This window comes from Pseudophryne corroboree, chromosome 5, assembly GCF_028390025.1.
Source record: "Pseudophryne corroboree isolate aPseCor3 chromosome 5, aPseCor3.hap2, whole genome shotgun sequence".
NCBI lineage: Eukaryota > Metazoa > Chordata > Amphibia > Anura > Myobatrachidae > Pseudophryne > Pseudophryne corroboree.
The window spans coordinates 308,015,876-308,041,362 of NC_086448.1; the positions used below are offsets into that span (position 1 = coordinate 308,015,876).

The following is a 25,487-nucleotide window of genomic DNA, read 5'->3' on the forward strand; positions in this document are numbered from 1 at the left end:
GGATCATGTGCTCCCCTGTACACTACAGGTGGCTGCTGTGCTCAGTCTTCACATCCTGCTGCAGACTCTGAGCTCTCACAGGACACAGTCTGCCTCTCCCCCCCCTGGCCCCGCCCCCCGCATTTCCGGACTTGCGCATGCACATTCCGAATTTACGGGGCTAAAGACTTGAAAATCGTGAGGGCTGACAAGGTATGCGGGGCAGCGGGAGGCTCATGTAAAAATCGGGAGCCTCCCGCTGAATGCGGGATGGTAGGCAAGCCTGATCTATGTATATTTAAATGTTTATTCTTCATATACCCCTTTCACATTGCACAAATAACCCATTATCGATCTGGCATATATGTGTGTGTGTGTGTGTGTGTGTGTGTGTGTGTGTGTGTGTGTTTCTCTGAAAAGTGCTTCTGTATTTTCCACTTTGCATTACTATTCAGGTTTGATTAATTATAACAAGTGATGAGTAGGACTAATGCTTAACATTAACTTGTTCTTATATTCTGAGTGTCCTTTGTATGTATTAATATGTTTAGTCTATCTACATATATTCAGATGTAACAGGAACAATAAGCTTTAAAACTTTGGTGTTATTAAAAATATGTAAAATAAATCAAATCAAAGCCTAATAACAATATTAATGTTAGAAAGCATTAAACATGGTTGATCAAGGTTTTTAATACATGATTTAATTCATTAAAACATGAATGTAAAAAAATAAAACCCTGGATTAAACCCCAAAAAAAGAAGCTTCCCCATTTTTTTTAAAGTGAGTATTTCCAACCCTTATATGAAATATATATATATATATATATATATATATATTTATACAGTATTTATATATAATAAACCATTTGAATTCATTGAAGAATCCTGCAGTGCCATGCTTCTGCATCCCTGGTGGGAAGTTTTACACAGGACTCCTCTTTTTTTTTCTTCTTTTTTTCTAACCCTGCTATTTTATATATATGTATATATATATATATATATATATATACACACACACACACACACACACACAGTATATATATATATATATATATATATATATATCATATATAATTCATTGCTCTGTTTATCTGTCTGCACCGATTGTTAAGTGATCCTGGTCAGGGTTTAGGCGAGTTATGGTCACGGTCGGAGCCTTATGGTGCAACGCGCTGGGCAGATTTGTGACTCAAAGAGCCTGTTCTAGGCCTTCCACCAGATGGATTTGCCACAAAGTGGTAACATTGATCTCAAAAGGCATACTAGTGGATGGGGTCCTAGTCGGACCTCAGTCACATCGGTGTACATTGGACAGATATTTGACCAGGGGGCCTGTTCTGGGCCTGCCACTGGATGGATTTGAAAACTTTATAAAGCGGTAACATTGGATATCAGAAGACATACTAGGGGGATGGAGTCCCTGATTATCCGCAGGGCGGCGTACCAAAAACCACACTAGGCAGCCACCTCATGGATGTGTTGGAGGAACTACTAAGCTACTAATTATTTTTAATATATAGACATTTACATCCAACTAATTGATAACTTAATAACTGAAAATTTTTAAACCAGGCAACGTTGTGTACTTCAGCTATAAAAGAACGTATATAATAAAGTATGTATATATGTACAGTATGTTTGTTCTTCATAGGTGCCTACATGCCTTGAGTGATCTGGACCAAACTTGGTACACATACCCTTCATTATCCAACTTAAAATTCTAGTAGAGTTTTTAGTTTAAAAATTCACCTATTGTGGGGCCAGGGCCCAAATCACGAAAATGCACATAGAAAATGCATTGGTCTGTTTGTTTGTGTGTCTGTCTGTGAGGTCATGCTGTGATGTCATAATGGTAGCAACTGCCTATGTCAGGACTTTACTGCTGCCCCTCTTTATCATACTCCTCCATAGACATGGCAACTCATAGCTCACCAGCAGTAGGCAATATCACCAGAAAAAACTATTCACATAATCAACGAGAGTCAGAGGAAAATATAAATTATTAACCGTTACACAAACCCTTCATCAACCTATTTAAAATACTGGCAGGTATCCAACTAAAAAAATCCACTCCTTTCGGGATATATATATATCTATCTCAAAGTACTGTATGCATCAGTGACATGTGGTGAGGTAGGTGAGGCAGAGCCTTTGCTGTCATACTAACGTATACGCCAGAGTTTTTACTAAGCAAAGTATATAAAAAAAATACGAGGAATATATAAGAAATATATTCTTTCTATTATTCTAATAATTTTTATAGTCATTTTATATTCTGGAGTAAAAAGTATATGGCAGGTAAGGCACTGCGTACCTTTTCCGCACATTTCTGATCAAAACTCACCACATTTCCAGCAGTATATACGGCTGCACCTGCGTGTAATGTCCACATGAACCCTTTGGCTCATATATTGTGTATAAATCTGGTTTTGGAACTAGCCAGTGTCCCCTGAGCCATTTACCTCACCGCACGTCCCTGTATGTATGTTCTTCACAGGCTCCTACATGACTATTCAGGTTTGATTAATTATAACAAGTAATAAGTAGGACTAATGCTTAACATTAACTTGATCTTATTTTCTGAGTGTACTTTGTATGTATTGATATGTTTAGTCTATCTACATATTTTCAGATGTAACAGGAATAATAAGCTGTACAACTTTGGTGTTATTGAAAGATGTAAAATAAATCAAATCAAAGCCTAATAACAATATTAATGTTAGAAAGCATTAAAACATGGTTGATCAAGTGTTTAATACACAATTCAATTCATTAAAACATGAATGTAAAAAATAAATTCCCTGGTTTAAGCCCCACCAAAATAGCTTCTTCTTATTTTCTAAAGTGATGTTTTTCTAAACCTGCTATTTTATATATATATATATATATATATATATATATATATATATATATACATACATACTGTATGTTCATTCTATCTATCTGTTAAGTGCCTTGAGTCCTATTGGAGAAAGACCGCTATATAAATAAACTTATATTTATTGTTACTTGTGTAGTATTATAGGTGTGATGGATAAAGGGTGTTATTGTTCAACTGGGTGTTTTCTCTTCACCTGCTGCTAAATGTATTAATCTAATCTGAGGAGTATGGTTTTAGATGCAATAACTGAAAATAACTCTATAGTTTGGGTACAATTCCACAAATGACATACACAAGGCAGACAGTCCCTGAATCACTGTACGTATTCTGTGCTTTTATCAATTAACAAAACCTTCATGCTGATGAATCACTAGTACCGCTTTCAGATCACAATACCGGGTTACACCCGACACTTACACGGTACCTTCCCGGGTGCGACCTGGTTGAGACCCCTTTCAGACTGGTGGCACCATCTCGGGAAAATTGGCAGGTTGGTGACACCAGCGGTGACGTGTGCAGAGGCGGCGCCTGGAGAGCAGATCATCTCCAAGCGCCGCCTGTCCCTTTTAACACAGCCTCTGCATATACTGTGGATGGGTCCTGAGTCGGATCAACTCTGCAACCCATTCAGACTGCACCTGACCCGATAATAACTCAGGAATAACCCTGCTTTATTCCCAGGTCAAAATACTGGGTCAGGTGACTCTGGAATTCGGGACTTACACCTTTCACACCGCAATATACCGGGTTATTTGTGCGGTGTGAAAGGGGTTTAACTAATGTTTCTGTGAAGCCTTTAAATCATTTCTTCTTGCACACATTTGTGGGTTCTCTTGGATGAAAAGCTGTTTTTGGCTAGCACCAGGCAGCCCACAGAGTTTGTTGTGGGTACACTTAATTTCTTCAATAACTATTAAACTAATGGTAGAAGATCACACAGTAAGTTTAATTTATACTCATCATTCCAGCTCTAGTCATGGTCTATACCAGAGGTTCCCAACGGTCCAGGTTTTAAGTATATCCATGACTCAGCACAGATGGTTAAATCAAATGAACTGAAGTACTAATTAAGTCACCTGTGGCCAAGCATGGATATACTTAAAGCCTGGACTGTTTGGGTGCCTTGAGGACCACGTTTTGGAACCACTGGACTATGGGGGTGATTCAGACCTGATCGTAGATGTGCTACAGTTAGCACATCTACGATCAGATTCTCATACATGCGGTGGAACGCCCAGCACAAGGCTAGTCCACCCCGCATGTCAGGCCCTGCCACCCCCCTACATGGGTGTGATGCTTTTGCATCCATCAAGTAGTTCCCTGCCTACGCAGCCTAGCTGCGCTGTCCGGCTGGCAGCGTTCTGGGCCTCAGCGGCCCCCACAACGGTCTGCATTGCCCGCGTTGTCCGGACCGCACCACACCGCACCACACCAAACGTGTTCTAATGCCGTTGGCAAGCCCCCTCCCACGAAAAAGGACAAAATTACCATTCATGTGAGCAAAGAAACTTCAAAGCATAGCTCTGTTTGTCGGGATTGCTGAAAAGGTCTAGCCTGCAAGTGTGCTACATGTAAGTCCAGGGGTACCAATGCTCTGTTGCGTGGTGTCTGTCCTACCTGCGAATCATCCACCAATGGATGGCTGGTACAGCAATGTTTGCTCCCTCAAAAGAGTTGGCAACAAATCCTGCTTTTCTAAGGCGGATGTGGCAGTATCCAGGGATGTAAAAGTGTCAGCACCACCCTTTATAACGCTGTGACCAGTGCGCCATTGATTACTCTGGAGCATATGCACTTGATGATCTTTCCATCCTCTCAGGGTGTATGAAGGGGTTAACCAGTAGAAGTTACTTTTGAGTTTAAGTTTTTACTTATTATTGCGCCACCGGACATCACGGTTCTAAATTTTCTTTTTCTTTTTATTATAGACAGTTGCCAGCCCCTAAATGTTTTAGGCCCATCTCTGACATGAGGCTCCTCAGGGCCTGGTACAGCTGTCCCCCTTGTAACTCCCTGTCACCAGGCCTGCATAAGACTTGTGGTTTTTCTAAAAATTAACCAACTTAAATACATCAATTTAGAAATTATTTCAAAATGCATTCAATTTCTAAATTCCTGGAAAGGGAGAATTAGCGCTTTAAAAATTATTCTATTACCAAACAATTGCTCTAAACAATTTCACAATAAAATCAAGCATTTGTTAAAATCTAAAAGATTTGGTAAACTTTGTTTGGTTCAATAGGTGGGCAGGGAATAGGTGGGCAGGGCTGCAGTTGCTCTGAGGATACCCCCAAGTAGCTCAACTCATCCAAATGCTTCTTTGATATCAACAGCCATCTTCATATTTCTGTGTGGCATTAGCACACCAGTGATAACAGTGGAGAAGTGGACCAGTGGAGAAGTTGCCCATAGCAACCAATCAAGTTTGAGGTAGCATTTATCAATTGCATTCTATAAAATTATAGATAGCAGCTGATTGGTTGCTGCCATGGGCAACTTCTCCACTGACTCATGTCTCCACTCTTATCACTGCTTCACACATCTCCCCCAGTATCCACAGACTATTATCAGCAATGGAAAATCTTATGAGACACTAATCACACACCTGCTAAGACATTTTTTCTAAAGTAAATTGTGCAGCTACGAGGCCCAAGCGATAAACGCTGCCAAAGTATTAAACTGGTCAACTGACTTGCTATTACTGTTAGAATATCTTTGTATTTCTGTGCCATCCATTAAAACACATTTGTGTATTGATTTGCGGGGAAAAACTATTAATGCAATATAACAAATTATCATAGAGTTTTAATGACGAAATGACAAATTAGCTTCAAGGGTCCCATTTTACAAAGGACAAGAGGGGGTTACCGCCGACAATACTACGTAGTAAGTTAGGATGGTGTTATTAGACCAAGACAGATAATAATACATTTGTTATTTATTTAGCACAAGTCTCTGAAATAACAGTTTTATTTTGTGACCATAAAAAAAAATAAGATTTTACTCACCGGTAAATCTATTTCTCGTAGTCCGTAGTGGATGCTGGGGACTCCGTAAGGACCATGGGGAATAGACGGCTCCGCAGGAGACTGGACACATCTAAAGAAAGCTTTAGGACTATCTGGTGTACACTGGCTCCTCCCCCTATGACCCTCCTCCAAGCCTCAGTTAGGACACTGTGCCCGGAAGAGCTGACACAATAAGGAAGGATTTTGAATCCCGGGTAAGACTCATACCAGCCACACCAATCACACCGTATAACTCGTGATAGGAACCCCGGTTAACAGTATGATAACAATGGAACCTCTGAATAGATGGTTCGCAATAACAACCCGATTTGTGTAACAATAACTATTTACAAGTATTGCAGACAATCCGCACTAGGGATGGGCGCCCAGCATCCACTACGGACTACGAGAAATAGATTTACCGGTGAGTAAAATCTTATTTTCTCTGACGTCCTAGTGGATGCTGGGGACTCCGTAAGGACCATGGGGATTATACCAAAGCTCCCAAACGGGCGGGAGAGAGCGGATGACTCTGCAGCACCGAATGAGAGAACTCAAGGTCCTTCTCAGCCAGGGTATCAAATTTGTAGAATTTTGCAACGTGTTTGCCCCTGACCAAGTAGCAGCTCGGCCAAGTTGTAAAGCCGAGACCCCACGGGCAGCCGCCCAAGATGAGCCCCCTTCCATGTGGAATGGGCTTTTACAGATTTAGGCTGCGGTAGTCCCACCGCAGAATGCTCAAGCTGAATAGTGCTACAAATCCAGCACGCTATAGTCTGCTTAGAAGCAAGAGCACCCAGCATGTTGGGTGCATCTAGGATAAACAGCGAGTCAGTTTTCCTGACTCCAGCAGTCCTGGAAATATAATTTTTCAGGGCCCTGACTACGTCCAGTAACTTGGAATCCTCCAGGTCCCTAGTAGCCGCAGGCACCACAATAGGTTGGTACAAGTGAAAACCTGATACCACCTTCGGGAGAAAGTGAGGACGAGTCCTCAACTCTGCCCTATCCATATGGAAAGTCAGGTAAGGGCTTTTTTATGACAAAGCCGCCAATTCTGACACATGCCTGGCCGAAGCCAGAGCCAACACATGACCACTTTTCATGTGAGATATTTCAAATCCACGGTTTTAAGTGGCTCAAACCAATGTGATTCCAGGAACTTCAAACCACATTGAGATCCCAAGGTGCCACTGGGGCACAAAAAAGGGGCTGAACATGCAGCACTCCCTTACAACGTCTGAACTTCAGGCTGACATCCTTCCTGGCTTTGATCAGGATAAGAATGACTTCCTCCGGAATGCCTTTTTCACTCAGGATCCGGTGTTCAACCGCCATGCCGTCAATGCAGCCGCGGTAAGTCTTTGAACAGACAGGGTCCCTGCTGCAGCAGATCCTGTCTGAGTGGCAGAGGCCATGGGTCCTCTGAGATCAACTCCTGAAGTTCCAGGTACCAAGCCCTTCTTGGCCAATCCGGAACAATGAGTATAGTTCTTACTCCTCTTTTCCTTATTATCCTCAGTACCTTGGGTATGAGAGGGAGAGGAGGGAACACATAAACAGACTGGTACACCCGTCGTTCACAGACGTATCGCGTCGGCCACGCAGCACAGCCGACAGCCAATATATCTAACGATATATTGGCCCGTCGCTGTGTGTGTACGGGGCGGTCGTCCAACCGCCCGTACACATGCTGCGGCGGCCGGCGGTGATTGACAGGTGAACTGGGCGGGCGCGAGCGCCCGCCTGCCCAGTTCATGACGTCAGTCCCCCGACGGATCGGGCTGTGTGTATGCACAGCACACTGCCCGATCCGTACATAGATATATCTGCAGATCAATTGATCTGCAGATATATCTAATAGTGTGTACCCACCTTAAGACTCATACCAGCCACACCAATCACACCGTACAACCTGTGATCTGAATCCAGTTAACAGCATGATAACAGAGAAGCCTCTGAAAAGATGGCTCACAACAATAATAACCCGATTTTTGTAACAATAACTATGTACAAGTATTGCAGACAATCCGCACTTGGGATGGGCGCCCAGCATCCACTACGGACTACGAGAAATAGAATTATCGGTAAGTAAATTCTTATTTTCTCTGACGTCCTAGTGGATGCTGGGAACTCCGTAAGGACCATGGGGATTATACCAAAGCTCCCAAACGGGCGGGAGAGTGCGGATGACTCTGCAGCACCGAATGAGAGAACTCCAGGTCCTCCTCAGCCAGGGTATCAAATTTGTAGAATTTAGCAAACGTGTTTGCCCCTGACCAAGTAGCTGCTCGGCAAAGTTGTAACGCCGAGACCCCTCGGGCAGCCGCCCAAGATGAGCCCACCTTCCTTGTGGAATGGGCTTTTACAGATTTTGGCTGTGGCAGGCCTGCCACAGAATGTGCAAGCTGAATTGTACTACAAATCCAACGAGCAATAGTCTGCTTAGAAGCAGGAGCACCCAGCTTGTTGGGTGCATACAGGATAACAGCGAGTCAGATTTCCTGACTCCAGCCGTCCTGGAAACATATATTTTCAAGGCCCTGACTACGTCCAACAACTTGGAGTCCTCCAAGTCACTAGTAGCCGTAGGTACCACAATAGGTTGGTTCAGATGAAACACTGAAACCACCTTAGGGAGAAAATGAGGACGAGTCCTCAATTCCGCCCTGTCTGAATGGAAGATCAGATAAGGGCTTTTACAGGATAAAGCCCCAAATTCTGACACGTGCCTGGCCGAGGCCAGGGCCAACAACATGACCACTTTCCATGTGAGATATTTTAACTCCACAGAATCAAGTGGTTCAAACCAATGTGACTTTAGGAACCCCAAAACTACATTGAGATCCCAAAGTGCCACTGGAGGCACAAAAGGAGGCTGTATATGCAGTACCCCTTTTTACAGACGTCTGAACTTCAGGTAGTGAAACTAGTTCTTTCTGGAAGAAAATTGACAGGGCCGAAATTTTAACCTTAATGGACCCCAATTTTAGGCCCATAGACACTCCTGTTTACAGGAAATGCAGGAATCGACCTAGTTGAAATTTCTCCATCGGGGCCTTACTGGCCTCGCACCACGCAACATACTTTCGCCAAATGCGGTGATAATGCTTTGCGGTTACATCCTTCCTGGCTTGACAAGGGTAGGGATGACTTCATCCGGAATGCCTTTTTCCTTCAGGATCCGGCGTTCAACCGCCCTGCCATCAAACGCAGCCGCAGTAAGTCTTGGAATAGATAGGGTCCTTGCTGGAGCAAATCCCTTCTTAGAGGTAGAGGCCATGGGTCTCCGTGAGCATCTCTTGAAGTTCCGGGTACCAAGTCCTTCTTGGCCAATCCGGAGCCACGAGTATAGTTCTTACTCCCCTCCGTCTTATAATTCTCAGTACTTTTGGTATGAGAGGAAGAGGAGGGAACACATACACTGACTGGTACACCCACGGTGTTACCAGAGCGTCCACAGCTATTGCCTGAGGGTCCCTTGACCTGGCGCAATACCTGTCCAATTTTTTGTTTAGGCGGGACGCCATCATGTCCACCTTTGGTTTTTCCCAATGGTTTACAATCATGTGGAAGACTTCTGGGTGAAGTCCCCACTCTCCCGGGTGGAGGTCGTGCCTGCTAAGGAAGTCTGCTTCCCAGTTGTCCACTCCCGGAATGAACACTGCTGACAGTGCTATCACATGATTTTCCGCCCAGCGAAAAATCCTTGCAGCTTCTGCCATTGCCCTCCTGCTTCTTGTGCCGCCCTGTCTGTTTACGTGGGCGACTGCCGTGATAATGTCCGACTGGATCAGCACCGGCTGACCTTGAAGCAGAGGTCTTGCTTGGCTTAGGGCATTGTAAATGGCCCTTAGCTCCAAAATATTTATGTGAAGTGATGTCTCCAGGCTTGACCACAAGCCCTGGAAATTTTTTCCCTGTGTGACTGCTCCCCAGCCTCTCAGGCTGGCATCCGTGGTCACCAGGACCCAGTCCTGAATGCCGAATCTGCGGCCCTCTAGAAGATGAGCACTCTGCAACCACCACAGGAGAGACATCCTTGTCTTTGGTGACAGGGTTATCCGCTGATGCATCTGAGGATGCGATCCGGACCATTTGTCCAGCAGGTCCCACTGGAAAGTTCTTGCGTGGAATCTGCCGAATGGAATTTCTTCGTAGGAAGCCACCATTTTTCCCAGGACCCTTGTGCACTGATGCGCTGACACTTGGCCTGGTTTTAGGAGGTTTCTGACTAGTTCGGATAACTCCCTGGCTTTCTCCTCCGGGAGAAAACACCTTTTTCCGGACTGTGTCCAGGATCATCCCTAGGAATAGAAGGCGTGTCGTCGGGATCAGCTGCGATTGTGGAATATTGAGAATCCAACCGTGCTGCCGCAGCACTATCTGAGATAGTGCTACCCCGACTTCCAACTGTTCCCTGGATCTTGCCCTTATCAGGAGATCGTCCAAGTAAGGGATAACTAAAACTCCCTTCTTTCGAAGGAGTATCATCATTTCGGCCATTACCTTGGTAAAGACCCGGGGTGCCGTGGACAATCCAAACGGCAGCGTCTGAAACTGATAGTGACAGTTCTGTACCACAAACCTGAGGTACCCTTGGAGAAGGGTAAATTGGGACATGTAGGTAAGCATCTTTGATGTCCAGAGAGACCATATAGTCCCCTTCTTCCAGGTTTGCAATCACTGCTCTGAGTGACTCCATCTTGAATTTGAACCTTTGTATGTAAGTGTTCAAGGATTTTAGATTTAAAAATGGTCTCACCGAGCCGTCCGGCTTCGGTACCACAAATAGTGTGGAATAGTACCCCTTTCCCTGTTGCAGGAGGGGTACCTTGATTATCACCTGCTGGGAATACAGCCTGTGAATGGCTTGCAATACTGTCTCCCTGTCTGAGGGAGACGTCGGTAAAGCAGACTTTATGAAACGGCGAGGGGGAGACGTCTCGAATTTCTTGAGACGGGCCCCCACCGTGCCTGAGACCGCTTGTAAAGCCCCAGCGTCATGCTGAGGACTTTGCGGAGGCGGGAGAGAGCTTTTGTTCCTGGGAATTGGCTGTTTGTGTTAGACCTACCCCAAATAACTCCTCCCTTTTATAAGGCGATACTTCCATATGCCTTTTGGAATCATCATCACCTGACCACTGTCTTGTCCATAACCCTCTTCTGGCAGAAATGGACAGCGCACTTACTCTTGATGCCAGTCGGCAAATATTCCTCTGTGCATCACGCATATATAGAAATGCATCTTTTAAATGCTCTATAGTTAGTAATATACTGTCCCTATCTAGGGTATCAATATTGTCAGTCAGGGAATCCGACCAAGCCACCCCAGCACTGCACATCCAGGCTGAGGCGATTGCTGGTCGCAGTATCACACCCGTGTGAGTGTATATACATTTTAGGATATTTTACTGCTTTCTGTCAGCAGGTTCCTTAAGGGCGGCCGTATCCGGGGACGGTAGTGCCACTTGTTTAGACAAGCGTGTGAGCGCTTTATTCACCCTAAGGGGTGTTTCCCAACGTGCCCTATCCTCTGGCGGGAAGGGGTATGATGCTAATAACTTTTTAGGAATTAACAGTTTTTATCGGGGGAAACCCACGCATCATCACACACTTCATTTAATTCCTCAGATGCAGGAAAAACTGCAGGCAGTTTTTTTTTTTTTTTCACCCAACCTAATACCCTTTTTAGTGGTACTGGTATTATCAGAAATGTGTAAAAACATTTTCCATAGCCTCAATCATGTATCGTGTGGCCCTACTGGAAGTCACATTCGTCTCTTAATCGTCGACACTGGAGTCAGTATCCGTGTCGGCGTCTGTATCTGGTAACGGGCGTTTTAGAGCCCCAGATGGCTTTTGAGACACCTGGACAGGCACAGGCTGAGTCGCCGGCTGTCTCATGTCATCAATCTTTTGTAAAGAGCTGACACTGTCACATAATTCCTTCCATAAGCTCATCCACTCAGGTGTCGACTCCCTAGGGGGTGACATCTCTGTTACAGGCAATTGCTCCGCCTCCACCTCATTTTCCTCCTCATACATGTCGACACAACGTACCGACACACAGCACACACACAGGGAATGCTCTGATAGAGGACAGGACCCCACTAGCCCTTTGGGGAGACAGAGGGAGAGTATGCCAGCACACACCAGAGCGCTATATATATATACAGGGATAACCTTATATAAGTGTTTTTCCCCTTATAGCTGCTGTATTGTTATACTGCGCCTAATTAGTGCCCCCCTCTCTTTTTTAACCCTTTTCTGTAGTGTAGTAACTGCAGGGGAGAGCCAGGGAGCTTCCCTCCAACGGAGCTGTGAGAGAAAATGGCGCCAGTGTGCTGAGGAGATAGGCTCTGCCCCCTTCTCGGCGGCCTTTTCTCCCGTTTTTCTGTGGAATCTGGCAGGGGTTAAAATTCATCCATATAGCCCTGGGGGCTATATGTGATGTATTTTCGCCAGCCAAGGTGTTTTTATTGCTGCTCAGGGCGCCCCCCCCTAGCGCCCTGCACCCTCAGTGACCGGAGTGTGAAGTGTGCTGAGGAGCAATGGCGCACAGCTGCAGTGCTGTGCGCTACCTTGGTGAAGACAGGATGTCTTCTGCCGCCGATTTTTCCGGACCTCTTCTTGCTTCTGGCTCTGTAAGGGGGCCGGCGGCGCGGCTCTGGGACCGAGCTCCGAGGCTGGGCCTGTGTTCGGTCCCTCTGGAGCTAATGGTGTCCAGTAGCCTAAGAAGCCCAATCCACTCTGCACGCAGGTGAGTTCGCTTCTTCTCCCCTTAGTCCCTCGATGCAGTGAGCCTGTTGCCAGCAGGTCTCACTGAAAATAAAAAACCTAAAACTAAACTTTCACTAAGAAGCTCAGGAGAGCCCCTAGTGTGCACCCTTCTCGGCCGGGCACAAAAATCTAACTGAGGCTTGGAGGAGGGTCATAGGGGGAGGAGCCAGTGCACACCAGGTAGTCCTAAAGCTTTACTTTTGTGCCCAGTCTCCTGCGGAGCCGCTAATCCCCCCATGGTCCTTACGGAGTTCCCAGCATCCACTAGGACGTCAGAGAAATGTATGTTATTAGAGATACTGTTAGCATTACTCTCATTCTTATTTCTCATTCTTATTCTTGAAGCAATGATAACCCCTTTTTCAGGCTTTGTTGCTAGCTTTTTAACGCTGCTTCTTCCGATTTAGCAACAAGTCTACTGTGGAGAAACCTCTGCATTCTCTTGTATTTTTGAAGTTTACTGCATTCCCATAGCCTGGATTGTGGACTGCAGTGTCTGAATAATTTAACAGCAGAGGAACGCTTTGCTTTCTGCCGTTAATGACATCTTTAGATGGCATTACCTATTCCAGGCAAAGCGGGGCCTTTTGATATCCGAAGGGGGTTCACTGAATCACGTGCTAGCACATTTTACTGAAAGCAGGGTTTTTCTCAAAACTCCAGAGCTATATAATACTCCTACTACGCCACCAATAAGAAACAGACCCCTGGATCTCATTTCATTTAGAAAAGGTTCAAAATATGACATCAGTGTCCAGTAATATTAAAAGTACATAAGATGTTACTTAGATTTTGTGCACTTACGTTCCACAAAGTAAGAGCTGGCATCAATCTTCCAGACAATCTTCCCTCTGTGAGAGCCATTCACACCACGGTTCTTGTAATCCAGAAAGTTTTCTGATAGCACTTCATCTGTATTTAAAACATAATATAGTGAGAAACAAGGCAAAATGTAATTTATTACAGCAAAAGAACAATTGTGGCCACTGTCACCGTCACAGCTTGCCACTTTACACTAAGTACACAAAACATTAGCAGCATATTTAGAAGAAATATTTAAGAATAGAAGTAATAATTACTAGAATGCAACAAGATATTTCCTGCGTTCTGGTCACCAGCCTTTGCAGGAGCTGCCTCCATATTTTTCTATGGGGACAGTTCATAACAAGTTCCAAAAAGCTTAGAATTTTGGAGCCTGCTTGCATTGGGAGGCATTCGATATGCTGGCTGTTTGGATCCCGGCTGTCAGCATACCGACGCCAGGATCCTGACAGCCGGCATACTGACAACTATTCTCCCTCTTGGGGTGTACACAACACCCCTGGAGGGAGAATAAATAGCGTGGCGCGCATTGCGCACCGCCGTGACCATAAGGGGCTTTTTTGCGCTCACCCCGCTGCCGGCATGCCGGCGGTCGGGATCCCGGCGCCGGTATGCTGGGTGCCGGGATCCCAAGTGTCGGTAGAACGTAGTAGACCCCTTGCATTAGCTAACATCAACCTTCAGATGGCATTAATTCACTATCCTCAATGGAGCAGCCCTGTCTGAGAGGGATCTCTCCGTTGGGCTGGAGGTGTTTGTGATGCCCATTGTAACATTTTCGTACTGTGCATATTAAGCCAGATAACTGCAGATGTGCATTTGTGCTCAAGGGTCCAGATCCAGGAGCAAATTGATGATCACTTTAATTCTTCCTGATTCAACAGTACCTAACTATTGCTTATTGCCAGGGCAGCCATCAGGAGGACGACTGTGGAGACTGGTGTCCTGGCCCTTACAGAGAGCGTGGGGGTACCCCTGGCTCCTACCACCAATACCAGGAGAGGAGAGCTTCACCGGTCTGTGAAACAACAGCGGGCTGATGCACAGTGAGGACTTCTAAAAACACGCCATATCATCTCTCTGTGAACAGTTCCTGTAGGTCCGCAATGCTCCACCTATATGTAACGTCACAATGTATGACATCACATAGCGGTGGATCGGTGCAACAGAATCTTTTTTTTCGCGGGATGAGGGAAGGGGCCCTGTCTATTTTGTAAGTCCTGGGCCCCACAATTTCTGATGGCAGCCCTGCTTATTGCAGTGATGTGCGACAATAAGCAATGTTAATTTTCTGGGACATATTGTAGAACTTAATTTTTTATAAATATGGCCCTAAATCCCTTAAAACATAATACCAAGCATTATTCACTAAGAAAAACTAATGTAATTTTTTTTAAAGGGCTGCTATCATCAAAATCAAAACATTTCAATTATTCCCAAATTCTTAAACTAGTAACTAATGGCTATATATTTACTACAGCTACATTTATACACTCAATTGTTACCATGTCTGGTTGTTATAGCTGCAGCAGTTTTTGTTAAATGTATTTTGTCACTGTTTCCCTGCCTGTCACTTTTCATTATGCTGCAAACACAGGCACTAAATATTACTACTTATCTATTGATGATGTTATCAGTGATCTATATAGCCTGAGCAAGAGATAGCATAAAGTGAGACCCAGCTACTGATCTGGAAATATAGTGCACTCGGATACACCCTGATTTCAAGTCAATAAAACAGAAAGAAAAACATCATCACAAATTGTTATGGTTGCTACATTTATATAATACAGTGCCTAGATCTAAGAGAAAATATAACACATTAAAAAAAATTATAATTCCATGATAGTTAGTGTCACCTTTTAACGGGATCAGTATGAAATACCTACAATCAAAATCCCGACGGTCAAAATCCTTACAACAATTGACCGATGGTCAAGATCCCGACAAGGTCAAAATACTGACAAGGTCAAAATATCGACATTTAAATTACCAACAAGGTCAAAATACCGACATTTAAAATGTCGACAGGTCACAAAATTGACACAAGGTCTTAAATGTTTTTTGGTGTGTTGACATGGACACCGTATAATTTGGTGGGTTGACATGGACACCGTATAAGTGTACCGCTGCGCTCACCATGCTTCGGCACGATGCCTTTCTGTGCTAGGCACACTATTATATTCCCCCTCCAGGACCACGAGGATGGTAAAGTATGAACAAGTCGGTTTCAATTAAAAAAATCATGAAAAACTTGCGTTGAGTTTTTGACCTGCTGACATTCTTAATGTCGGTATTTTGACCATGTCGGTATTTTAAACGTCGGTATTTTCACCATGTCGGGATTTGACCTTGTCAGGATATTGACCATCGGTCAATGGTTGTCAGGATTTTGACCATTGGGATTTTGATTGTAGGTAAATTGACCGCATCCCCTTTTAACATTAGATGATCATTTATTTTGATGACAGTATGACAGTAACACATTGCACAGTGCCATAGGCGTGCGCAGAACATTTTATTAGGGGGTGCACCATCGGAGGGGTGTGTTTAGCATCACCTATTGGGCGTGTTTAGCACCGCATATTGGCACTCAATGCAATAAAAATCACATACCACAAGGGACATGGCCACTACAAATGGGGGGTGTCAACATGACACGCCATCTGTTTCAAATCACTCTGTGAGCATTACTTTCCCTTCCATATGCACCTTGCCTATATGGTGGTTTCTTACAACTGGGAACCTCTAAAGAAATGTCCTCCCTGGTAAGACTGCGTCTTCAGTCGATAATCACTATTCATGTGGGAAATTACATGGTCCACAAGATGCCTGTTTGTGCAGGAATATAACTAAGATCATCATCATGCAACAGAGGTTCAACCAGACTCGTGTCACCTCCTGCCCCCATCTCCTCTCTACGTCATCCTTTAACCCCCACCATCATCCCCTCCCTGTGCCGCCTGTCATCCACACCATCATTTCATGCCTGTGTCTCCTTGCCACTCTCACAATCCACCTCAATTTGTGTCTCTCAGCCTGCCTCTTCACTCTGTAGTGCCCCTTACACAATGCCGATACTTGCAGTGCCCCTTACACAATGCCCATAGTAGTAGTGCCTCTTATACAGGGGCAGATCCAGAAAAAAAATGACAAGGGGCACCAAAATGGGGAAGGGGGAGGTTCTTTTGCACGTGCTCCTTGAAAAGTGGGTGTGGCCTTACAACAAGGGGCGGTAGGCAGTAAGGTCTGGTAGGTGATGGTGAGTGTCTGTGGAATGATGTTGTGGGCAGTGGTGCAAGTTGAGACAATGTCTTAGTGGTACTTTGAGCAAAAAAAAAAAACTTGGCTACTCGAAACAGGGACATATCAGCATGACATGCCACCCGTTTTCGGCACTACGGGAGCATTCCTTTTCATTCTATTCCAAATACACCTTACCTACATATTGGTTTCACAGCAACGGGGAACTTTGAAGAAACAGATCCTCTCAGGGAAGACAGTGTCTTCAGTCGGTATTCATTATTCATGTAGGAGATCACCTGGTCCAGAAGATGCCTGTTTGTGTAGGAATATAACCAATGCAGCATCAAACAAAGGTTCAACCAGAGTCATGCCTCCTGTGTTACTCCATGCCCCTCGTACCCACTCCAGCTTCCTGCACCTTGTATCTCTTCAGCCTCCTGTTTTTCCAGCCTCCAGCACGGTGTCACTCCAAAACCCCCTCGCATGTCCCTCAGCCTGCCCCGGACTCTGCGTCCCTCAGCCTGCCCCACACTCTGCGTCCCTCAGCCTGCCCCACACTCTGCGTCCCTCAGCCTGCCCCACACTCTGCGTCCCTCAGCCTGCCCCACACTCTGCGTCCCCCACATTCTTCCTCCCTCAGCCTGCCCCACACTCTGCATCCCTCAGCCTGCCCCACACTCTGCGTCCCTCAGCCTGCCTCTCACTCTGCGTCCCTCAGCCTGCTCCACACTCTGCTTCCCTCAGCCTGCCCCACACTCTGCGTCCCCCACATTCTTCCTCCTTCAGCCTGCCCCACACTCTGCGTCCCCCACACTCTGCCTCTCTCAGCCTGCCCCACACTCTGCAGCCGCCACTTTCTTCCTCCCTCAGCCTGCCCCACACTCTACATCCCTCAGCCCCCCCTCATGTGCCTTTCATCCTCCCTCTCTGTCGACAGGGGCAGAGGACTTTTGAATATGACACTGCCTGTACACATGGCCGCCCACCACCACTGCACAGTACTTACTAGAGCCCCGCTCCAACCCCGTCCGCTGCCCGAAGCTCCTCAGTCCTCGCGCTTAGTATAGGTGAGACGTCATGACGTTATGACGTCTCTCCCTTCACACACCACAGGAGCCAGAAGGCGGAACACGGGGGTGAGCTTGAGCCTACGGCTTCAGTGCGGGCAGGGGGGAGAGGAGGAATCAATACACGTGAGCTGCAGGCGTGGAGTGCGGGGGGTGCCGGACATTAGAGGGTGCCTGTGCGCACCAGGCACCCCCCGTGCGCACGCCTATGCACCGTGCGTAAATGATCATGTCAGGACAGTGGCATGTGCAGGAGAGTTGGGCAGAGAGGGAGAGGCATTGCTGAGTAAATCCATGAACACATTTCAGTTTTGCAGGATGAGATATTTAAGTACAATTCAAGTGCTGGATAGAGAGAAGACAGTTCCCATGTCCCTGTGCTGACATAAATAATTCAGCCAAAATGCTAGTTTTGGGTGAAATTAGGTCTGCGTTATAAAGTCCCCATATGAGGGAAGTGGCTAAATAACAGAGTCACTGTACAGTAGGTAAAACCAGCAGAGGTCTGTATAATAATGTTATCATGCGTCTAGGATCTGTATAATAATGTCATCACAGGCCTCACGGCACTAGGATCTGTATAATAAAGTCATCATAGTATAATAAAGCCAGCATTGCATATTATAGTACTATCTAGCCTACCAAAGGTTTGGGGTAATTTACATTATAAACTAAGGATTAAACGGTCTGGATTAGAGAACTGCCTACACAATAAAACTTCCTACACAAATACTGAATAGTAGTTATTGGGCAAAGAGTTTATTATAATGTTCTTCTTAATGTATATTGTTTATTAAGATGCTCTCAGATTGATGTTTAATATATCGGTCACAAAGATATTTTCTAAATTAAATTGATATCAATAAGGAGTGTTATGGTAGACTTACCATGGTTAACACTCTTTCTGTGAGGTACATTGGGTTCCACATGGAAACATTGGGGTGTAGAGTGGATCCTGATCCAGAGGCACCAACAGGCTAAAGCTTTAGGCTGTCCCAAGATGCATTGGGGCCTCCTCTATAACCCTGCCTCCAGGCACTGAGAGCTCAGTTTCGTTAACCAGTCCAATGCAGGAGCAGGAAGGGAGAAGGCAGATGTTAGTCACAAAGAACCACATTCTCACGACAGAAGAAGGGACCAGTGGCTAATGCCATACCACCCATAGAAGCTAGGTGCGTCAGGGTGGGCGCCCTGTGGAACCCAATGTACCTCGCAGAAAGAGTGTTAACCATGGTAAGTCTACCATAACACTCCTTTTCTGCAGCAGGGTACATTGATTTCCACAGGGAAACATCGGGGATGTCCTAAAGCAGTCCCTCAAGGGGGGGACGCGCCTTAGCGGATATGTATCAAAGGCATAGAACCTAACAAACGTGGTCACTAAGGACCACGTACCTGCATTTCACAACTGTTCTGCGGCCGCTCAAGAAGGTCCAACAGACCGAGTAGAATGGGCTTTAATAGCAGAAGGAGCTGGGAGTCCAGCCTGCGCATAAGGTTTGCTTGTGGAAACTAAACAGTACAAAAAGGGTATCTGACCTCCGGATAGAGGCAGTCCTCTCCACATATATACGGAGAGCCCTTACCACATCCAAAGACCGGTCTTTGGAGACGAGTCTGAACAGATAAAGGCCAGGACTACAATCTCTTGGTTAAGGTGAAAAAGATGACACCACCTTAGGTAAATAACCCAGTTGAGTTCGTAGAACTGCCCGGTCACGGTGAAATATCAGAAAGGGTGGACGACAAGACAAGGCGCCTAAGTCCGACACCCGTCTTGCAGAGGCAATATGGAATTCTTCCGTAGGAGCATTCCTGGTCTCACACCAAGAAACATATTTTCGCCATATACGGTGATAATGTTTAGATGTCATGTCCTTCCTAGCCTTTATTAGCGTAGGAATGACCTCATCCAGAATACCCTTATCCGCTAGGATCCGGCGTTCAACCGCCATGCCGTCCAATGCAGCCGCGGTAAGTCTTGGAATAGACATGGCCCCTGTTGCAACCGGTCCTTTCTTAGAGGAAGAGGCCATGGATCTTCCGTGAGCATTTCCTGCAGATCCGGAACCAGGTCCTTCGTGGCCAATCTGGAACAATGAGGATTGTTCTCATTCCTCTCCCTCCTACCATTCTCAACACCTTGGGTATGAGAGGAAGAGGGGGAAATACATAGACCGACTGGAACACCCACGGTGTCACTAGGGCGTCTACAGCTACTGCCTGAGGGTCTCTTGACCTGGTGCAATACCTCTGTAGCTTCTTGTTGAGGCGGGACGCCATCATGTCTATCTTTGGCAGTTCCCACTGACTTGCAATCTGTGCGAAGGCTTCCTAAAGAAGTCCTCTCTTGGATGCAGGTCGTGTTTGCTGAGGAAGTCTGCTTCTCAGTTGTCCACTCCCGGAATGAACTGCTGAAAATGCGCTTACATGATTTTCCGCCCAGCGGAGAATCCTGGTGGCTTCTGCCATTTCCACTCTGCTCTTTGTGCCACCTTGGCGGTTTACATGAGCCACTGCGGTGATGTTGTCTGACTGGATCAGAACCGGTAGGTCGCGAAGCAATGTTTCCGCTTGCCGAAGGGCGTTGTATATGGCCCTCAGCTCCAGGATGTTGATTTGAATACAAGTTTTTTGACTTGACCCAAAGACCTTGGAAGTTTCTTCCCTGTGTGACTGCTCCCCCACCTCGGAAGCTCGCGTCCGTGGCTACCAGAATCCAGTCCTGGATGGCGAACCTGCGACCCTGCAGAAGGTGAGCACTCTGCAGCCACCATAGGAGAGACACCCTGGCCCTAGGGGACAGGGTGATTAACTGATGCATCTGTAGATGTGATCCAGACCACTTGTTCCGTAGATCCCATTGGAAAGTCCTCGCATGGAACCTGCCGAAGGGAATGGCCCCGTAAGATGCCACCATCTTTCCCAGGACCCGAGTGCAGTGATGCACTGACACCTGTTTTGGCTTTAATAGGTTTTTTACCAGAGTCATTAGTTCCTGGGCCTTCTCTATCGGAAGATAAACCCAGTTCTGGTCCGTATTCAGAATCATACCCAAGAAGGGCAGACGAGTCATAGGAACCAACTGTGACTTCGGGAAATTGAGAATCCAGCCGAGTTGCTGTGACACCTTCAGCGAAAGTGACACGCTGTTCAACAACTGCTCTTTTGATCTCGCCTTTATTAGGAGATCGTCCAAGTATGGGATAATTGTGACTCCTTGCTTGCGTAGGAGCACCATCATTTCCGCCAATTACCCTGAAATTGGTAATGACAATACTGTACCGTAATTCTCAGGTACGCCTGATGGGGTGGATAAATGGGAACATGAAGGTATGCAGCCTTTATGTCTAGATACACCATAAAATCCCCCCTTCCAGGCTGGCGATGATCGCTCTGAGCGATTCCACCTTGAATTTGAACCTTTTCAAGTATAGGTTCAGAGATTTTGATTTTAAAATAGGTCTGACCGAACCGTCCGGTTTCGGGACTACCGCCAAGGTTGAGTAATATCCCCTTCCTTGTTGAAGGAGGGGGAACCTTGAGCACCACCTGTTGGAGATACAATGTGTGAATTGTATTTAATATTATCTCCCTTTCTGGGGGAGAAGCCGGTAGGGCCGATAAGGAAAACCGGCGAGGAGGCACCTCTTCGAATTCCAGCTTGTAACCCTGAGAAACAATTTCTATTGCCCAGGGATCCACCTGTGAGTGAACTCAGATGTGGCTGAAGAGTCGAAGACGTGCTCCCACTGGGGCGGACTCCCTTAGCGGAGCCCCAGCGTCATGCGGTGGATTTAGTAGAGGCCGGGGAGGACTTCTGTTCCTGGGAACTAGCTGTGCCCTGCGCCCTTACCTCTGGTAAGAAAGGACGCTCCTCGTACTTTCTTGTTTTTCTGCGACCGAAAGGACTGCATTTGATAATGTCGTGCTTTCTTAGGCTGTGAGGGAATATAAGGCAAAAGATCAGATTTACCAGCTATAGCTGTGGAGACCAGGTCCGAGAGCCCTTCTCCACACATTTCCTCACTCTTGTAAGGTAAAACCTCCATATGCCTCTTTTAGTCGGCATCTTTTAGTCGGCATCACCTGTCCATTGCATGTTCCACAGGACACGTCTAGCAGAAATCGACATAGCGTTGACTCTAGAACCCAGTAGACCAATGTCTCTTTGAGCATGTCTTATATATAAGACAGCATTTTTTATATATCCTAGGGTCAATAACATGGTATCCTTATCTAGGGTTTCAATCTCCGCTGATATGGTATCTGTCCACGCTGCTACAGCGCTATAAACCCCTGCCGACACAATCGCCGGTCTGAGTTGTGTATCAGAATGTGTGTAAATGGACTTCAAAGTACTTTTCTGCATGCTATCTGCAGGATCCCTGAGGGGTAGCTGTATATTGGAATGTTAGCGCTACCTTTTGGGTAAACGTGTCAACGCCTTGTCCACCCTAGGGGAGGATTCCCATCGTATTCTGGCCCTAGCAGGGAAAGGATACGCCATGAGAATTCTTTTGGGAAACTGCAGTTTCTTGCCTGGAGATTCCCGCTCTTTTTCACACAATTCATTTGGTTCATGAGAGAGGGGAAATGTTATCTCAGCTTTCTTCCCCTTAAACATGTGTACCCTCGTGTCAGGGACAGATGGGTCATCAGTGATATGCAAAACATCTTTTATTACAATAATCATATATTGAATACTTTTCTGCCAGTTTTGGCTGTAACTTTGCATCATCGTAGTCGGCACTGGAGTCAGACTCCGTGTCGGTATCAGTGTCTATTATTTTGGATAGTGGGCGTTTTGAGACTCTGAAGGTCCCTGCGACATAGGGACAGACATGGGTAGATTCCCTGTCTGTTCTCTAATCTTTTGTGCAATAAATTTACCTCAGCACTTAATTCCACATATCCAGTCAGGTGTCGGCGTTGTCGACGGAGACACCACACACACACACATTTGCTCCATCTCCTCCTTAGAAGAGCCTTTTACCTCAGACATGTCGACACACACGTACCGACACACCACACACTCAGGGAATCTTCTTATCTGAAGACAGTTCCCCCACAAGGCCCTTTGGAGAGAGAGAGAGAGAGTATGCCAGCACACACCCAGCGCTAATACCCCAGGAAAAACACACAATGTGTTTACCCAGTAGCGCTTTAATACTATTATTTGCTGCCAATTATGTGCCCCCCCTATTCTCTGAAACCCCCTTTCACCGTGGATAAGCAGGGGAGAGTACGGGGAGCTTCCTCTCAGCTGTGCCGTGGAGAAAATGGCGCTGGTGAGTGCTGAGGGAGAAGCCCCGCCCCCTCGGCGGCGGGCTTCTGTCTCGCTTAAATATAATAAAAACTGGCGGGGGCTCTTTATATATACAGTGCCTATCTGTATATATATCTCTTTTGCCAGAAATGAGGTTTATATTGCTGCCCAGGGCGCCCCCCCTGCGCCCTGCACCCTTACAGTGACTGCCGTGTGTGAGGTGTGTGGGAGCAATGGCGCACAGCTGCACTGCTGTGCGTTACCTCAGTGAAGATCATGAAGTCTTCTGCCGCCTCTGAAGTCTTCTTACTTCTCATTCTCACCCGGCTTCTATCTTCCGGCTCTGTGAGGAGGATGGCGGCGCGGCTCCGGGACGAACTCCAGGGTGAGACCTGTGTTCTGACTCCCTCTGGAGCTAATGGTGTCCAGTAGCCTAAGAAGCAGAGCCTTGAAACTCACAGAAGTAGGTCTGCTTCTCTCCCCTCAGTCCCTCGATGCAGAAAGTCTGTTGCCAGCAGGCTCCCTGAAAATAAAAAACCTAACAAATATACTTTCTGTCAGGAAGCTCAGGAGAGCTCCCTGAAGTGCACCCATCTCCTCTGGGCACAGTATCAAACTGAGGTCTGGAAGAGGGGCATAGAGGGAGGAGCCAGTGCACACCAGATTTAAAGTCTTTCTTAAAGTGCCCATGTCTCCTGCGGAGCCCGTCTATCCCCATGGTCCTTACGGAGTCCCCAGCATCCTCTAGGACGTAAGAGAAATACTGTTGGGTCACCAAAATGCTGCACTGTAATACTATATATACTGCTCACAAAAATGCAGCACAGATACGGAATGGATACTTGCAGTGATACAGAGCTGCAAGATACAGCAATTTGCAGCACACTGAGCTCCCTCTCTTTCAGGGAGAGAACGCAGCCACGTCCTCTCCGTTCAATCTCCAAAGCACGAGTGAAAATAGCGGCGATGCGCGGCTCCTTATATAGAATCCGAATCTCGCGAGAATCCGACAGCGGGATGATGACGTTCGGCCACGTTCGGCTTAACCGAGCAAGGCGGGAGGATCCGAGGCTGTCTCGGAACCGTGTAAAATGGGTGAAGTTCGGGGGGGTTCGGATCCCGAGGAACCGAACCCGCTCATCTCTAATAAAGACATGTAGGATACTTTAGTGTTTGTAAAGTCACAGCGCTGTATACAGGCGGCTTTACAAGGGAGACCTTGCCCTGCAGTCCCGGAGACCAGCCGCAACTATGCTCAGAAGATGGCGCTCAATGTCTCAGTCAGGGAGTGAGGGAGAGTGTGAGGCAGCTCCAGGGTGGAAAAACTGTGAGGAAATGGCGCCCTGGCCAGGGGAGGGGCTACAGGTCAAGCGCCACTTTCCCTATGCTGGACTTCCACCCCAGATACTGTGAGCCTTATTAAATTAGTTGTTTGTACACCCGACCTGTACTCAGACGCACTGGTGGTCTAGTGGGGTCCCTGCTCGGTGACAGTGTACACGTCAGCGCCACGATCCGTCTCCCTAGGTCACGGATGGAACATGATTTAATGGCGGGTCCCACCTGGAGGACCCTCTTACCTCCTCCTCGTAGCAGCCACGTGAACCAGGAGAGCAGTCTACGACTATGTGCCTGTTCCGGAAGTACCCAGGAACTGAACCGTGGGAGTATGCGACACCGCTTGGGAGATGATGGAGCTGCAACGCTAAAGTGTCACCCTGACATACAGCGCTGACAGCCCGGAGAAGAAATCTTCTGTCAGAAAACTTTTTCAGGGCTGCCCAGTGCAGCCTTCCTGTTAGGTAACCTGCTGCTGCAGGCACCAACTCGAAACTGAGCTCTCAGTGCCTGGAGTCGGGGTTATAGAGGAGGCCCCAATGCATCCTGGGACAGCCTAAAGCTTTAGCCTGTTGGTGCCTCTGGATCAAGATCCACTCTACACCCCGATGTTTCCCTGTGGAAACCAATGTACCCTGCTGCAGAAAGAATGATTTTTTAATGATCTTATAATGCTTTGTATAGATGCTACAAGAATGCTCGCTGTATTGTAAATAATGCTTTATGTTTTGTATATTAGTCACTACAGTTCAGTCTGTTTTGTATATAGGTCACTGGAATGGTATCTGCAGTTAGGTACCAGGGCACTTCGGTCCCTGGGCAGGCCCACACCACCCTACTTCTCCCAGTGCATGCTAATGTTGTTAAGTCTGTTCAGGAAGCTAGGCTAGGCAGCCCTCAGGCAGATGGGCATTCCACAAGCACGGCACAGGTGCCCCCTGGGCTGCAAAGACTGCTCCCCAGACAGATGCATCCACGGTAAGCCTTGGCTAGAGGTTTCCAAGTTTAATTCTCATTTGAGCTTCCAACATAAGCTAAAAGTTCATACTTTCATGTTTGACTAAAATACACCGGTCAAAATACCAGTGAAA

General features: G+C 46.5%; 1 protein-coding gene across 10 annotated transcripts in view; it reads right to left on the reverse strand.

Moving 5' to 3' along the window:
- Positions 1 to 25,487, reverse strand: part of HECW1 (HECT, C2 and WW domain containing E3 ubiquitin protein ligase 1) — a 785,299-nt gene that overhangs the window by 423,714 nt on the left and 336,098 nt on the right. For all 10 annotated transcript variants that reach the window (XM_063922467.1, XM_063922469.1, XM_063922471.1 and 7 more), the window contains one exon: positions 13,459 to 13,566. In XM_063922467.1, the coding sequence (XP_063778537.1) occupies positions 13,459 to 13,566 (108 nt within the window). The remainder of the gene's footprint in view (positions 1 to 13,458; positions 13,567 to 25,487) is intronic.